General features: G+C 43.0%; 1 protein-coding gene across 2 annotated transcripts in view; it reads right to left on the bottom strand.

The window, feature by feature from the left end:
• prkar2aa (protein kinase, cAMP-dependent, regulatory, type II, alpha A) overlaps positions 1-16,826 on the bottom strand; it is a 318,459-nt gene that overhangs the window by 283,745 nt on the left and 17,888 nt on the right. For both annotated transcript variants that reach the window (XM_072581837.1, XM_072581836.1), the window contains exons 3-4: positions 9,146-9,273; positions 5,621-5,711 (exon numbers count right to left, since the gene is read on the bottom strand). In XM_072581837.1, the coding sequence (XP_072437938.1) occupies positions 5,621-5,711; positions 9,146-9,273 (219 nt within the window). The remainder of the gene's footprint in view (positions 1-5,620; positions 5,712-9,145; positions 9,274-16,826) is intronic.

Genomic DNA, 16,826 nt, shown 5'->3' on the forward strand with positions numbered 1-16,826 from the left:
CACAACCAAAGTGAGGCTTACTGTTCGATAATTACCAGGTGTGTCTCTACTCCCCTTCTTGAACAAGAGAACAACATTTGCTATCCTCAAGTCTTCAGGCATTATTCCTGTGGACACTGACGACATAAAGATCAAAGCTAAACACTCTGCAATCATCCCTCTGGCTTCCCAGATAATCCGAGGATAAATCCCATCTGCCCAGGGGACTCATGTATTTCCCACATTCCAGAATTGCTATGACCTCCTCCTTGTGAACCTCAGTCCCACCTAGTCTTGTAGCCTGTATGTCTGTATGTTCCTCGACAACATTGTCTTTTTTCAGTGTGAATACTGAGGAAAAATATTCATTTAGCGCTTCCCATCTCCACGGACTCAATGTCCAACTTCCTATTACAGTGCTTGATTGGCCCTAATTATGTCTGATTACACCTATAGAAAGCTTTAGTGTTTTCCTTGATCCTAGCTGCCAACAACTTCTCATGTCACATCCTGGCTCCTCATAAGGTCTTTCCTGGCTAACTTATAACTCTTAAGCACCTTAACAGAATCTCCACATCTCATCCTAACATAAGCCTTCTTCCTCTTGACAAGAGATTCAACTTCTTTAGTAGACCACGGCTCCCTCGCTCAACTACTCCCTTCCTGCCTGATAGGGACAAACTTATCAAGGACATGCAGTAGCTGCTCCTTGAAAAAGCTCCACATTTCAATTGTGCCCATCCCCTGCAGTTTCTTTACCCATCCTATACATCCTAAATCTTGCCTAATCGCATCATAATTGCCTTTCTCCCAATAATAACTCTTGCCTGCATTATATACCTGTCTCTTTCCACTGCTGAAGTAAACACAATCGAACTGTAGTCACTATCACCAAAGTGCTCATCTACCTCCAAATCTAACATCTGGTTCAGTTCATTACCCAGTACCAAATCCAATGTGGCCTCGTCCCTTGACGGCTTGTGTACCTACTGTGTCAGGAAGCCATCCTGCACACATTGGACAAAAACTGACCCACCTAAAGTACTCGAACTATAGTATTTCTAATCCATATTCAGAAAGTTGAAGTCCCCTATTAACAACTACCCTGTTACTCTCGCTCCTATCCAGAATCATCTTTGCTATCCTTTCCTCTACATCTCTGGAACTATTCGGAGGCCTATAGAAAACTCTCAACAGGGTGACCTCTCCTTTCCTGTTTCTAATCTCAACCCATACTACCTCAGTTGACGATTTGTCAAACGTCCTTTCTGCAAATGTAATACCGTCCTTGACTAACATGCTACACCTCACTTTCTTTTACCATCTTCTCTATTATTACTGAAATGTTTAAATCCGGGAACCTGCAACAACCATTCCTGTCCCTGCTCCATCCATGTCTCCGAAAGGGCCACAACAGGGGCAGCACGGTGGCTCAGTGGTTAGCACTGCTGCATTACAGTGCCAGGGATCTGGGTTCAATTTCAGCCTCGGGCGACTGTGTGGAGTTTGCACATTCTCTCAGTGTCTGCATGGGTTTCCTCCGGGTGCTCCAGTTTCCTCCCACAATCCAAAGATGTGTAGATTAGGTGAAGAGGCCATGCTAAATTGCACATAGTGTTCAGGGATGTGTAGGTTAGGTGCATTAGTCAGGGGTAAATGTAGAGTTATAGGGGAATGGGTCTGGATGGGTTACTCTTTGGAGGGGTTGTTTGGACTTGCTAAGCATAAGAGCCTGTTTCCACACTGTAGGGATTCTATGATGATCGAAGTCCCAAGTACCAACCCATGCGGCAAATTCACCCACCTTATGCTCCTGGCATTGAATTAGACACACTTCAAACCACCTTCCTGCTTGCCAGTGAACTCTTGCAATCTTGAAACCTCACTACTCTGAACCTCCTGGACACTGGAACTACAATTTAGGCTCCCAAACCCCTGCTGAATTAGCAAACTCCACCCCTCCAACCTAGAAATTGGTACCCCTCTGGTTCAGGTGAAGACCATCCTGTTTGTAGAGGTCCCACCTACCCCAAAATGATCCCTATTTATCCAAGTACCCAAAACCCTCCCTCCTGCACCATCCCTGTATCCAAGTGTTCAACTCCTCTCTCTCTCTCTCCCCCTATTCCTTGCCTTGCTAGCATGTGGCACAGGTAACAAACCAGAGATAAAAGCTCCGTTTGTTCTAGCACTAAGCTTCCACCCTAGCTCCCTGAATTTCTGCCTTAAATCCCCATCCCTTTTCCTACCTATGTAGTTGCTGCCTATGTGGATCACAACTTGGGGCTGCTTCCCCCTCCCCCTTCAAGGATCCAGAAAACACGATCTGAGATATCACAAACCCTGGCACCTGGGAACCAACACATCAACCATGAGTCTCTGACAGTCCCACAGAACCTCCTATATATCCCCCTAACTATGGAGTCCTCAATGACTAATACAAATTACCTTTGGTTTTCGCAGCAAACTTCCCCTTCTCTGACCAGGTATCCTTCCCAAACTGATGATGACTGTTTGCTGCTATTTGACCACAAAACGAGTTTCCCAGCATCACCAAGAATGCCTATTTACAAGTCTATAGCATTGTTCAGTTCTGAACCTGCTTCAGCTCACCTGCTGCTGAAACTTCACCCAAGACTTTGTTAGCTTTAGACTTGACTCTTCCAACACCCTCTTGACCAGCCTCCCCTCTTACACCTGGCAAACTTGGAGATGATGTAAAATTTTATTTTCCAAAACTCAACTTACTCCAAATCTTGTTCATCAACCAATCGGTGCTCACTGTCATTCAATGGCTCTAAGTCCAACAATGCCTTAATTTTAGAACCTGCATCTTTGTTTGGAAATTCCACCATAGTTGTGCCCCCATCATCTCTGTACAAGACTTCTAGTCTCTGTCCTCTAATCAAACCGCTTGTGCATCTCCAATTTCATTTACTCCACCATAGAGAGCCATGCTTTCAGTTCCCCTAAGCTATCAAAACCCGTCTCTAACCTCTCTCCCACTCCTCTTTTAACATGCTTCTTGAAACTGGGTTGTTTTATGAAACTTATCATCACCTATTCCAGTATCCGCGTTTGTGAATTGGCTGTTTTTATTATATGAAAATCTTGTTAAGTGACTTGGGATGTTTCAATGTTGTTACAACCTGGTAAGGGACTGTTAATACTGAAACAGAACCTCAAACATCTGGTCACAGTTCATAGAACTAAGCTACAAGATTTGTTTTTACAACAGAACAAATGTTTGCATGTAAAACAAATTAAAAACAAAGGTGATTATATTAACACTGTAACTTATGCCTATACATGCCAGGCCCTTAGGTTTACTGTTAGGCTATGGTATTTTGAAGTTATGTACCCTTTTGAAGTAAAACTTGTAATATCGTTTTTCAATTTGCAGATGACACCAAAATTGGAGGTGTAGTGGACAGTGAAGAGGGTTACCTCAGATTACAACAGGATCTGGACCAGATGGGCCAATGGGCTGAGAAGTGGCAGATGGAGTTAAATTTAGATAAATGCGAGGTGCGGCATTTTGGGAAAGCAAATCTTAGTGGGACTTGTACACTTAATAGTAAGGTCCTCGGGAGTGTTGCTGAACAAAGAGACCTTGGAGTGCAGGTTCATAGCTCCTTGAAAGTGGAGTCGCAGGTAGATAGGGATAGTGAAGGCGGCGTTTGGTATGCTTTCCTTTATTGGTCAGAGTATTGAGTACAGGAGTTGGGAGGTCATGTTGCAGCTGTACAGAACATTGGTTAGGCCACTTCTGGAATATTGCATGCAATTCTGGTCTCCTTCCTATTGGAAAGACGTTGGAAGGTTTCAGCGAGAGGGAGAAGTTAAATAGGCTTGGGCTGTTTTCCCTGGAGCATCGGAGGCTGAGGGGTGACCTTATCGAGTTTTATAAAATCATGAGGGGCATGGATAGGATAAATAGACAAGGTTTCTTCCCTGGGGTGGGGGAATCCAGAACTAGAGGGCATAGGTTTAGAGTGAAATGGGAAAGATATAAAAGAGACCTGAGGGGCAACGTTTTCACACAGAGGGCGGTACGTGTATGGAATGAGCTGCCAGAGGAAGTGGTGGAGGCTGGTACAATTGTAACATTTAAGAGGCATTTGGATGGGTATATGAATAGGAAGGGTTTGGAGGGATATTGGCCGGGTGCTGGCAGGTGGGACTAGATTGGGTTGGGATATCCGGTCGACATGGACGAGTTGGACCGAAGGGACTGTTTCCATGCTGTACATCTCTATGATTCAACAACACATTCCTCTACAAACTACTTATTTTATCCACCCCTCGATCTTTTTGTTTTGAAAAAGAAAACTTTAACACATCTTGAACAAAGATGCCTCAGGCTGCTTGGTCTGATTACTTACCAATTCTTCCAAGTTAATCTGCTGATTTCTTTGTTTGCCAAAATGCTCAGCGAGGACCAGAGATTTCTTTCACTAGTTTCATGTTCCAAATATTTCTGGATTTTGTTCTCTCATGATATTCATACTGAGTTTAAGCCTCACCCACATTCTGTACAGGGAATGAAGCTAGACTTTTTCTGTGCTTACTGCTATTTACTTTGGCTGTCAGTGAGTTACAAACCAGGCCCAACCTATCATTATTGATCTTGTAAGGCTTCGGGTCCCTTTATACAGCCTCCACCAATTACAGTCTGTCCACTCAGTCAAGTTATCAAATGTCAAGTTCAAGCGTTTGTTTCCTTCGAAGCTGAGATGATCGTCTCTTTTCCACGTTTCCCTTTTCTGCTTTTGGTTTCAGTTAGATCAAGAGTTTTTGAAGTTTCTCCACCCAATATTTCATAACTCCATCACTTCTCTTCTGAGTTTGTATCTGCAATAACTGCCCAGTTTGCTTTCATTGCAGTCAACCAATTTTCTGCAGTTGAAACTTTTAATTCTTAAAAGCAACAAATTAGACTGTACTCAAAAATATATGAACCATAAACTCGAGGTTCATAACACTGTTAAATGCAGTACATAAATGCAAGGAGCTGTTGTTATGCTCTAATGTTGTATTTCAAGAAGACAAAACTTTTGTTATTTCTTCCCTACCTGTAGTACCAGATGGGGAGGTGATGACCTAGTGGTATTACCGCTGAATTGCTAATCCAGAGACCTAGTTAATCTGGGCGTCTGGGTTCAAATCCCACCATGGCAGATAGCAGAATCTGAATTCAATAAATATCCGGAATTAAGAGTCTAATGATGACCGTGAATCCATTGTTGATTCTTAGAAAAACCCATCCAGTTAACTAATAACCTTTAGGAAAGGAAATTAAAGTCTGGCCTGCTCATGACCCCAGAAGTGCAGCAATGTGGTTGACTTTTAACTGCCATTTCCCAACTTGGCTCTGCCATCCTGCCCACCCACCACTCATGGAAGAACAAAGGGGGGGGGAGGGGGAAAAAAGAGTCCTCTTGTTGGAAGATCACATTTCAGCCAACCACTTGAGCGAGTTACTTAAAATTATTCTTTTTGAAAACAAGTTACAGGATAAGATGTTTTAGGCATTTGCCTTGGGACTATTTCAAGCTTTTCTTTTGTCAGTGCAGACGCAATAGTCCGAATGGTCTCTTCTGATGATTCTATGACTTTTTAACTAGCAACCAATTCTTACCTGTAATAGACATTTGATCCTCTCCCCTGGTGCCATGATCACAGTGGTGAAAACCCCAGATAGCATCCCCGCAGCAAACAATTGCGGATACCTGTCCAATAAAACAGAAATGGGAGACCAACTGTTCACTCTGAATCACTAAAGGTGGAATATCACAGAGATTTCCAAAGGCAAAAATAAGGCAGGAGGTGTGCTGTACTTTGACTGATCAGGTGACACAGATTTGTGCCAGAAAGATTCTTCTGAGTTCAGTTGGTTTGGAACAGCTTCGGTGTCAGGAGTGTTACAATTGGCGTCAGGACCATGAAACCGATGTTATCACTGTGCAAGGATAGAAATATATTTTGTGCCATAGCCAAAAGTCTATGACGTTAAAGGTCTAGGGCATGGCATGAAGAGTGGTTAACTGGATGAACCACTCATTGAGCTTTTGCCAACTAAGAACTGTATATGCTGCTTCAAGTTTCATTTTCAGTGTTTTGGCTAAAAGATAACAAACGACCCTTGTTCCATCAGCTTCAGGAGCTTGAGATATCTACAGACATGTTTGGATTATTAAGTCAAGAAGCTATGAATTCAGATAGAGATTCTTCTGAGGATAGCCAAGTAACATACCTATCAGAGACTCATGTTTTCTTTAACTACCTCCATCTTAAATGGTATGAGTGACACTTCGGATATGGTGTGTCAGTGTTAGAAATGCATTTAAGAACAGTTCCAGAGTTCCTTGATGTCTTTGGACCTTACATTTAAGAGGATGCTTCTTTTACTTGTTGTTAATAATTAGTTATCTAAGTGATTTGGTGCCTTTTCCCCAAAAAATGAGCTGGGTTCTTTGACACTGCCATTCGTAAGCAGCTTTATAATTTATTCATTGGTCACTTAGTTTAATTGGTGATCTATTTTGAAGAAGAAAAGGATAGTTTCCCAGTGGGGAATTAGTTTCTGGACAGGAGAGGGTCCAAATGGAAATGTGTAAACTGGTGCTTGTGTCCAGAACGAGAGGGCATGGGTTTAGGGTGAGAGGGGAAAGATATAAGAGACCTAAGGGGCATCTTTTTCAAGCAGAGGGTGGTACACGTATGGAATAAGCTGCCAGAGGATATGGTGGAGGCTGGTACAATTGCAACATTTAAGAGGCATTTGGATGGGTATATGAATAGGAAGAGTTTGGAGGGATATGGGCCGGATGCTGGCAGGTGGGACTAGATTGGGTTGGGATATCTGGTCGGCATGGACAAGTTGGACCGAAGGGTCTGTTTCCGTGCTGTACAGCTCTATGACTCTATGACTCTAATTGCTAGAAAAACTCAGCAGGCCTGGCAGCATCCGTGCAGAGAAAGTAGAGTTAATGTTCGGAGTCCAGTCACCCTTCTTCAGAACGGTTTGCAGCTGAGGAAAGGTTGGTGTATATGCTGAAGAATGGGTGGGTGGAAGTGGAGACAAGGAGGAGGAGAAGAGGAGTAAGTGAGGGGTGGAGAAGGAGCCCAGAGAGACATGTAAAACAGTTGGGCAGACAAAGGAGTGGGTAAAGGTCAGCCTGGGGCAATGAATAGCTGCAAATTGGGACCATTAGTGGCTGACAATGGGCTGTTAGTGGCAGCAGCCCATGTGATGACAAGGCCTGGTGTGTAGGTGTTGGGATAAGGACATGAGAGAAGATGCTCAAACCTTAAAATTATTGAACTCGATATAGAGTCCAGAAGGCTACAGGGCTCCCAAGCAGAAAATGAAGTGCTGTTCTTCCAGCTTGCACTGAACTTAAGTGGAGAACTGCAGCAAGCCTGAGACAGGGATATTGGCCGGAGGACATGGTGGCATGTTGAAGTGGCAGGCAACTGAAAGCTCAAGGTTGTTTTTGCAGGCTAAGAGGTAGATGTCCTCAAAGTGGTGCGCCCAGTCTGTGCTTCATCTCCCCAATTTAGAGGAGACCATGTTGCGAGTAGTGAAAACCATAGACTAGATTGAGCAAACTGTTGGTAAATTGCTCCTTCATCTGGAAATTGCGTCTGGGGTCTTGGAGAGTGAGGAGAAAGGTATCACAAAGCTGGTTCCTTATTCCTAAAAGTTGTTCCTTTCCTCAAGGATACTAAGTCCTTGGTGGTTTTTTTTTTAGGGGGGTTATAAATGCTCCCAGTGTCGATTAGGTAAGATTTCAGGTCAAAGTGGTCATGTTTTAGAAGTAACCTGTAAAATGAAAGGGGAGTGGTCAGCTCTCTAGCTGAGCAGTTCAGTTCAGTGCAGAACTAGTTGGGCGTTCAGCTGTGTGGCTGCAGAAAGTCTCTCTCCTTCTGCCCTTCCATCTTCAACCAGTCAGAAATTGTTCCTTTTTTTACTGTTTCAAGAGGGTTTGCTTATTGGGACTGTTGTGTATATTCGGAACAGTGTAATTAATTCTTGTTTGGATAGACTGAGTTCTGTAGGGGTTCTTTATTCTGTTCTTTGTGTTTCATGGTATAATTTTGTGAATAAATTTTTTGTCTGTTTTAAAACCTGGTAGTCAACTTAGCTATCTTACTCTGGGTAATTTTCATTGTATACTTACCGAAACAAATTGCAAAGTTATGGTCTCGGTTGCCTGCTCAAGAATGTTTTGAGTGGTCTGGTCTAGTCCATAACAAAGGAAGTAAACAGGCAGGTATTACACCTTGTGCAATTGCAATGGGAAGGAGTTGTGGAGGTGTGGGAAATGATCGGAGTGGGGGAGTGGACCAAGGTGTCCCAAAGAGAATGTTTCCTGCAAAATTCTGATCCGAGAGGGGAGAGGAATGTGTGTCTGGAGGTGGCATCCAGCTGGAGAAAACAGAAATGGCAGCTAATGATCTTTTGGATGTGGATGCTGGTAGGATGCCAAGTGAGGACAAGGGAGACCCTGACATTTTTGTGGGAGGGAAAAGAAGGGTTGACAGCCAAAATGTGGGAGATGAATCATACACAGCTGAGGGTCTTGTCAACCATGGTTGTAGGGGATCCTCAGTTGAGGAAGAAGGCGAATATTTCAGATACTTACCGTCAGTAATTCTGATAAATATAAAGCTCTGATAAATTGCCAGCGGACCTCCCTATCAGCTGTTTTACCAATTGCTGCTTGCTGTTACCCAGCAAATCAGTTAACATTTTCCACATTTCCTCTCTGGAGTTCAATTTCCCTCAATTCTGTAAATTTGTCATAACAAGGATATCATTACTTTGTGGGTTAAACAGATCTTTATAGATCACTGCCTTGTGTTTTCCTGAAGAAGGGCTCATGCCCAAAATGTCGATTCTCCTGTTCCTTGGATGCTGCCTGACCTGCTGCGCTTTTCCAGTGCCACATTTTCAGCTCTGATCTCCAGCATCTGCAGTCCTCACTTTCTCCTTGTGTTTTTACAGACTTGCCTTCCAAATTCCTGCAGGTCAGCTGTCTCCCAGCCAAGGTTACCATTCAAAATGGTTTCTGTTCCTTGTTTTTATAATAACACTTTGTTGAAAGCAACCAACATCAAACAAAGCAAGCTTCAACTTCAAATCTCTAAGAATACTCACGTGAGGACATCTTCAATATTCTTCTGCTGTAGTTTCTTACCCAAGCCAAAGCCAAAGAAACACACAGCAAACATAGGTGCAACACCAACAATTGGAGCAGCCATTCCTTTGTATAAACCTCGAACACCCTAGGAGGAGCACATTGCAGGGTTCAAGTAACATACTACAATAATTGTAATTAAATCCAAATAATTTTTTTTATTATTCATTCACAGGATGAGAGCATCACTGGCTAGGCAGCATTTATTACCCACCCCTAATTGCCCAGAGGGAGTTAAGAGTCAACCACATTGCTGTAGTCACATGTAGGCCAGACCAGGTAAGGGTGACAGTTTCCTTAATGGAAATTAGTGAACCAGATGGGTTTTTCTGACAATCGACAATGGATTTATGGTCATCATTAGATTTGTAATTCAAGTTATTTATTGAATTCAAATTTCACCATCTATGGCGGCAGGCTTTGAACCCGGGTCTCCAGAATGTTCTTTGGGTCTCTGGATTAACAGTCCAGCGATAGTATCACTAGGCCTTGCCTCCTCCTGAAGTCATTAAAGTAATTAAAAACAATTCCACGACAATTCTCCAAAAGGAGAATTTGCACTGTCTTAATCTGTCACATGATATACAAAATATTTAATTTTAGGTTGTATTTCCAGATCAAGGTTGTAAGCATTTATGATGGAAATCATGAATTTAAACAGCTACTATAATAATGCAGTTCCAGTTTCTGGCCAGAAGGATGCACTGTAGAATGGGCTTTTGAAGTCAATTCCTTGCCATCTTGCACAGACAGATGCTATATTGACCAAATATCAATATTTAACATTTGTACAAATATAAAATCAAGGTTGAAAAAAACACACTCAAGATAGAACACTTCCATATAAGCTGATACTCAGGTCTGTTCCCTCAATTTTGCTTCCATGGTACCATTATCAGGTGACATATCTGCAACTATCCTACCTCGTGTTCAAAGTTTGAAATATTCTCTTCCAGCGCAGTAAACCTTTGAAGTTTGGCACTATTTTTCCTAATTCAGATGAACAAGATAGGCATGTTTGTGCACTCTTCTCCATACCTCACCAAAATCAATAAGTTCATCAAAATGTTATTGTCTATGTCACACTCCAAACTTTAAAACATACTCTTGCAATTTTTTAAAATGTCCAACATAGTGTGTCACAAAGATCTGTTATTTGTCACAGGTATACAAATAGCAATGCATCAAACATAAATGCATTAACTCATCTCAGACTTAAACAAAAACCAAAATCAAAGTTGGCAATGCAATGCAGCACTGGAAAAGTATTACACTATTGGATGTGCCACCTTTTCAAAACAGCATTAAAGAGAGTCTCTGCTCCCTCGGTGGTTGCAAAAGATCCCATAGCACTGGAAAAATGGGGGAATTATCCCTGATTCTTGCCAATATTTATTGTCAACCATTATAAAACAATTATCTAATCACTGTTATGAGAGTTTGCTATGTGCAAATTGACTGCTGTATTGCCACCTTACAGTAGAGACTACACTGACATACTGCGTAGCAATATGTAAATATACGAGAGAAGGAACAAACTTGACCTTCTCTTGGGATGTAAGGGGAGGCAAGTGACTGAAGTATTAGTGAGAGTACTTTGGGACCAGTGATCATAATTCTATTAGTTTTAAAATAGTTATGGAAAAGGATAGGCCTTGAAAGTTAAAGTTCTTAATTGGAGTAAGGCAAATTTTGACAACATGAGCTAAGAACTTTCAGAAGTTGATTGCAATAGACTGTTCTCAGGTAAAGGGACGACTGACAAGTGGGAGGCTATCAAAAGTGAGATAACGAGAGTTCAGAGGCATTACTTTCCTGCTGGAACGAAGGATAAGGCTGGAAAGAGTAGGGAAGATTGGATGAGTTAAAATATTGAGGCTCTGGTCAAGATTAAAAAGGACGCGTCTGTTAGGTATAGACAACTGGGATCAAGTGAAACTCTTGAAGAATATAAGGGGTGTAGGGGTACTCTGAAGAGGGAAATCAGGAGGGCAGGAAGGGGATATGACATAGCCTTGGCAGTTAAGGTTAAGGATAATCCAAAGAGATTCTACAAGCACATTAAGAACAACTAGGAAGAGCAACTAGGAAGAGATTAGGACCCCTTAAAGATCAAAAGGGGTTGTCTTATGTGTTGAAACACAGGAGATGGGAGAGGTACTAAACGAATATTTCACATCAGATTTTACTGTGAAGACAGACATGGAAGTGAAGGGCCTTGGAGAAATAAATATTGATGTCTTGAAAACAGTCCACATTACAAAAGAGGAGGTATTGGAGGTCTTAAAAAACATAAAGGTGGACTTGATTACGTGTATCTCAGGATGTTGTGGAAATAAGGGCAGAAATTGTGGGGCCCCTAGCAGAGATATTTGTATCATCTACAGCAACAGGTGAGGTTCCAGAGGACTGGAGGGTGGTGAATGTTGTGTCTTTACTTACAAAAGGCTGTAAGGAAAAGCCTGTGAACTGTAGACCTGTTGGTTTGACATCAGTGGTAGGTAAGTTTTTGGAGGGGACTCAGAGATAAGATTTACATGCATTTGCAGAGGCAAGGACTGATTAGGGAAAGTCAGCAATGACTTTATGTGGGAAATTATGCCTCACAAGCTTGATTGAGTTTTTTGAGTGAGTAACCAAAAAGATTAATGAGGGCATGGTTTGTCTACATTGACTTTAGTAAAGCCTTTGACAAAGTTTTGCATGGTTGACTGATTTGTAAAGTTGGATCACATGGGATTCAGGGAGAGCTTGCCAACTGGATACAAAATTGGCTTAACTGTCGAAGACAGAGGATGGTGGTGGAGGGTTGTTTTACGGACTGGAGGCCTATGACCAGTGGTGCTTCGCAGGGACTAGTACTGGGTCTACTTGTTCGTCATTTATAAAAACGATCTGCATGAGAATTTATAAGGCATGGTAAGTAAGCTTGCGATTAACAAAATTTGTGGTATTGTCAACAGTGAAGAAGGTTACCTAAGATTACAAAGAGATCTTAACCAATTGGACCAATGAGCTGAGGAAGAGGAGATGGAGCTTAATTTGGATAAATGCAAGGTAGAGTGATAAAGTGAACAAGAGCAGGACTTATACAGTTAATGGTAGAGCCCTGGATAGTTTTGTTGAACAGAGACACCTGGGGTCCAGATACACAGTTCTTTCAAAGTTGCATCAATGGCAGACAAGATGGTTAATGAGTTCAGCATGCTTGCCTTCAATGCTCAGACCGTTCAATATAGGAGTTGGGACATCATGCTGAGGTTGTACAGGACACTTGTGAGACCATTTTTGGACTATTGTGTAGAACTGTAGAACATGGAACAGTACAGCGCAGAACAGGCCCTCTGGCCCTTGACCCTTGATGTTGTGCCAACCTTCTACCCTAGTCAAAGACCAAACGAACCCACAAACCCTTGATTTTACTATCATCCATGTGCCTATCCAAGAGTCGCTTACATGTCCCTAATGTATCTGACTCTATTACCACCACTGGTAGTGCAGTCCACACATCCATCACTCTCTGCGTAAAAAAAAGATCTCTGGCAACTTCCCCCAAACTTTCCTCCAATTACGTTCAACTTATGCCTCCTTGCATGCTCACTTCCATCCTGGGAAAAATTCTCTGACTATCCACTCTATCTATGCCTCTCATCATCGATGTTCTCCCCCATCGAGTCACCTCTCATCTTTCTTCGCTCCAATGAGAAAAGCCTTAGCTCCCTCAACCTTTCTTCATTTGACACCCCCTCCAGTCCAGGCAGCATCCAGCTAAATCCCCTCTGCACCCTTTCTAAAGCTTCCACATCCTTCCTATAATGAGGCGACAGGAACTGAACACAATATTCCAAGTGTGGTCTAACCAGGGCTCTATAGAGCCGCAGCATAACCTTGCAGCTGTTAAACTCAAACTCACTGCTGATCAAAGACAAAACACCATACGCCTTGTTGACAACCCTATCAACTAGGGTGGCAACTTTGAAGGATGTATGAACATGGACCTCAAGATCCCGCTGTTCTTCCACATTGCCAAGAACCCTGCCTTTAACCCTGTATTCTTCATTCAAATTTAACCTTCCAAAATGAATCATTTAACACTTTTCCAGATTGAATTCCATCTGTCACTTATCAGCTCAATTCTGCATCCTGTCAGTGTCCCAATGTAATCTATAGCAGTCTTCCACACTATCCACCACTCCACCAACCTTTGTGTCATCGGCAAACTTACTAACCCATTCTTCCACTTCCTCATCCAAGTCCTTTATAAAAATCACAAACAGCAGAAGTCCTGAACAGATCCCTGCAGGACACCACTGGTCACTGAGCTCCAGGCGAATACTTTCCATCTACTACCACCCTCTGTCTTCTATGGGCCAGCCAATTCTGTTTTCAGACTGCCAAATTTCCCTACCTTTCCTCATAGAAAGGACACTATTCAATTGGAGGGGGTTCAAAAAAGATTTATCAGGATATTGCCAGGACTAGAGGGTTTGAGTTATAAGGAGAGGCTGGGACATTTTTCACTGGAGCGTGGGAAATGGAGGGATGACCTTAAAGAGAATTAGAAACTAATGAGGGACACAGATAAGGTGAGTCACGAAGGTCTTTTCCCTAGGATGGCAGAGTTCAAAACTAGGGGGCATGATTTTAAGGTGAGAAGAGAAAGAATTAAAAGGGACCTGAGGGGCAATGTTTTCACACAGAGGATGGTTCATATAGAGTCAAGAGACTCTATAGCTGCCAAAGGAAGTGGTAGATGTTGGTACAGTTACAACATTTAAAAGACATAGAACAGAGAAGAATACAGTGCAGTACAGGCCCTTTGGCCCTCGATGTTGCACTGATCCAAGCCCACCTAACCTACACTAGCCCACTATCCTCCATATGCCTATCCAATGCCCATTTAAATGCCCATAAAGAGGGAGAGTCCATCACTGCTACTGGCAGGGCATTCCATGAACTCACGACTCGCTGAGTAAAGAATCTACCCCTAACATCTGTCCTATACCTACCACCCCTTAATTTAAAGCTATGTCCCCTCGTAATAGCTGACTCCATACGTGGAAAAAGGTTCTCACAGTCAACTCTATCTAAACCCCTAATCAACTTGTACACCTCTATCAAGTCACCCCTAAACCTTCTTTTCTCCAATGAAAACAATCCCAAGTGCCTCAGCCTTTCCTCATACGATCTTCCTACCATACCAGGCAACATCCTGGTAAACCTCCTCTGCACCCGTTCCAGTGCCTCCACATCCTTCCTATAGTATGGCGACCAAAACTGCACACAATACTCCAGATGAGGCCGCACCAGAGTCTTATACAACTGCAACATGACCTCAGGACTCTGGAACTCAATTCCTCTACCAATAAAAGCCAGTACACCATATACCTTCTTCACCGCACTATTTACCTGGGTGGCAACTTTCAGAGATCTGTGTACATGGACACCAAGATCCCTCTGCTCTTCCACACTACCAAGTATCCGACCATTAGCCCAGTACCCCATCTTTTTATTACTCTTACCAAAGTGAATCACCTCACACTTAGCTACATTGAACTCCATTTGCCACCTTTCTGCCCAGCTCTGCAGCTTATCTATATCCCGCTGTAACCTGACACATCCTTCCTCACTGTCAACAACTCCACCGATTTTCGTATCATCCGCAAACTTGCTCACCCAACCTTCTAGCCCCTCCTCCAGGTCATTTATAAAAATGACAAACAGCAATGGTCCCAAAACAGATCCTTGCGGAACACTGCTAGTAACTGCACTCCAAGATGAACCTTTACCATCAACTACTACCCTCTGTCTTCTTCTAGCCAGCCAATTCCTAATCCAAACCTCCAACTCACCCTCAATGCCATACCTCCGTATTTTTTGCAGTAGCCTACCATGGGGGAACCTTATCAAACGCCTTACTAAAATCCATATACACCACATCTACCGCTTTCCCCTCGTCCACCTCCTTAGTCACTTTCTCGAAGAATTCAATAAGGTTTGTGAGGCACGACCTGCTCTTCACAAAACTATGCTGACTATCCTTGATCACATTATTCCTATCCAGATGTCCTTAAATCCTATCCCTTATAATTCTCTCTAAGACTTTGCCCACAATAGAAGTGAGACTCACCGGCCTATAGTTACTAGGGTTATCCCTACTCCCCTTCTTGAACATGGAAACCACATTTGCTATCCTCTAGTCTTCTGGCACTATTCCTGTAGACAACGAGGACATAAAAATCAAGGCCAATGGCTCTGCAATCTCCTCCCTTGCTTCCCAGAGAATCCTAGAATAAATGCCATCAGGCCCAGGGGACTTTTCTATTTTCACCCTTTCCAGAATTTCCAACACCTCTTCCCTACATACCTCAGAGCCGTCCATTCTAATTAATTGTGACTCAGTATTCACATCGGCAACAATGTCCTGTTCCTGAGTTAATACTGATGAAAAGTATTCATTCAGTATCTCCCCAATCTCTTCAGCATCCACACGCAACTTCCCACCACTATCCTTGACTGGACCTATTCCTACTCTAGTCATTCTTTTATTCCTGACATACCTATAGAAAGCCTTAGGGTTTTCCCTAATCCTACCAACTAAGGACTTTTCATGTCCCCTTCTCGCTGCTCTTAGCTCTCTCTTCAGAACCTTCCTGGCTACCTTATAACACTCAATCGCCCCAATTGAACCTTCACGCCTCATCTTTACATAGGCCGCCCTCTTCCCTTTAACAAGGGATTCCAATTCCTTATTAAACCACGGCTCCCTCACATGACCCCTTCCTCCCTGCCTGATAGGTACATACTTATCAAGGACATTCAATAGTTGCTCCTTGAACAAGCTCCACATATCAATTACACCCTTGCCTTGAAGCCTACTTTTCCAAGCCATGCATCTTAAGTCATGCCTCACCGCATCATAATTTCCCTGCCCCCAGCTATAACTCTTGCCCTGCAGTGCACACTTATCCCTCTCCATCACTCGAGTAAAAGTTACCGAATTGTGGTCACTGTCCCCAAAGTGTTCACCTACCTCTAATTCTAACAGAATTACCTCTAATTACCCAGAACCAAATCCAGTATGGCCTCAACTCTTGTTGGCCTGTCTACATATTGTGTCAGGAAACCCTCCTGCACACATTGGACAAACACCGGCCCATCTAATGAACTCGAGCTATAGCTTTCCCAATCAATATCAGGAAAGTTAAAGTCCCCCATAACAACCACCTTATTACTTTCACTCTTCTCCTGAATCATCTTCGCAATCCTTTCTTCTACGTTTCTAGGACTATTAGGAGGCCTGTAAAAAACTCCGAACAGGGTGGCTTCACCTTTCCTATTCCTGACCTCAGCCCAAACTACCTCAGATGGCGAGTCTTCATCCATCGTCCTTTCCACCGCTGTAATACTAGCTTTGACAAGCAATGCCACACCTCCCCCTCTTTTACTCCCACCTCTGACCCTACTAAAACATTTAAACCCTGGAACCTGCAACAGCCAATCCTGTCCCTGTTCTACCCATGTCTCCGTAATAGCCACAACATAGAAATCCCAGGTACCAACCCACGCTGCAAGTTCACCTACCTTATTTCGTATACTTCTTGCATTGAAGTATACACGCTTCAAGCCACTTTCCTGTTT

Source organism: Chiloscyllium punctatum, chromosome 12, assembly GCF_047496795.1.
Source record: "Chiloscyllium punctatum isolate Juve2018m chromosome 12, sChiPun1.3, whole genome shotgun sequence".
In the NCBI taxonomy this organism is placed as follows: domain Eukaryota; kingdom Metazoa; phylum Chordata; class Chondrichthyes; order Orectolobiformes; family Hemiscylliidae; genus Chiloscyllium; species Chiloscyllium punctatum.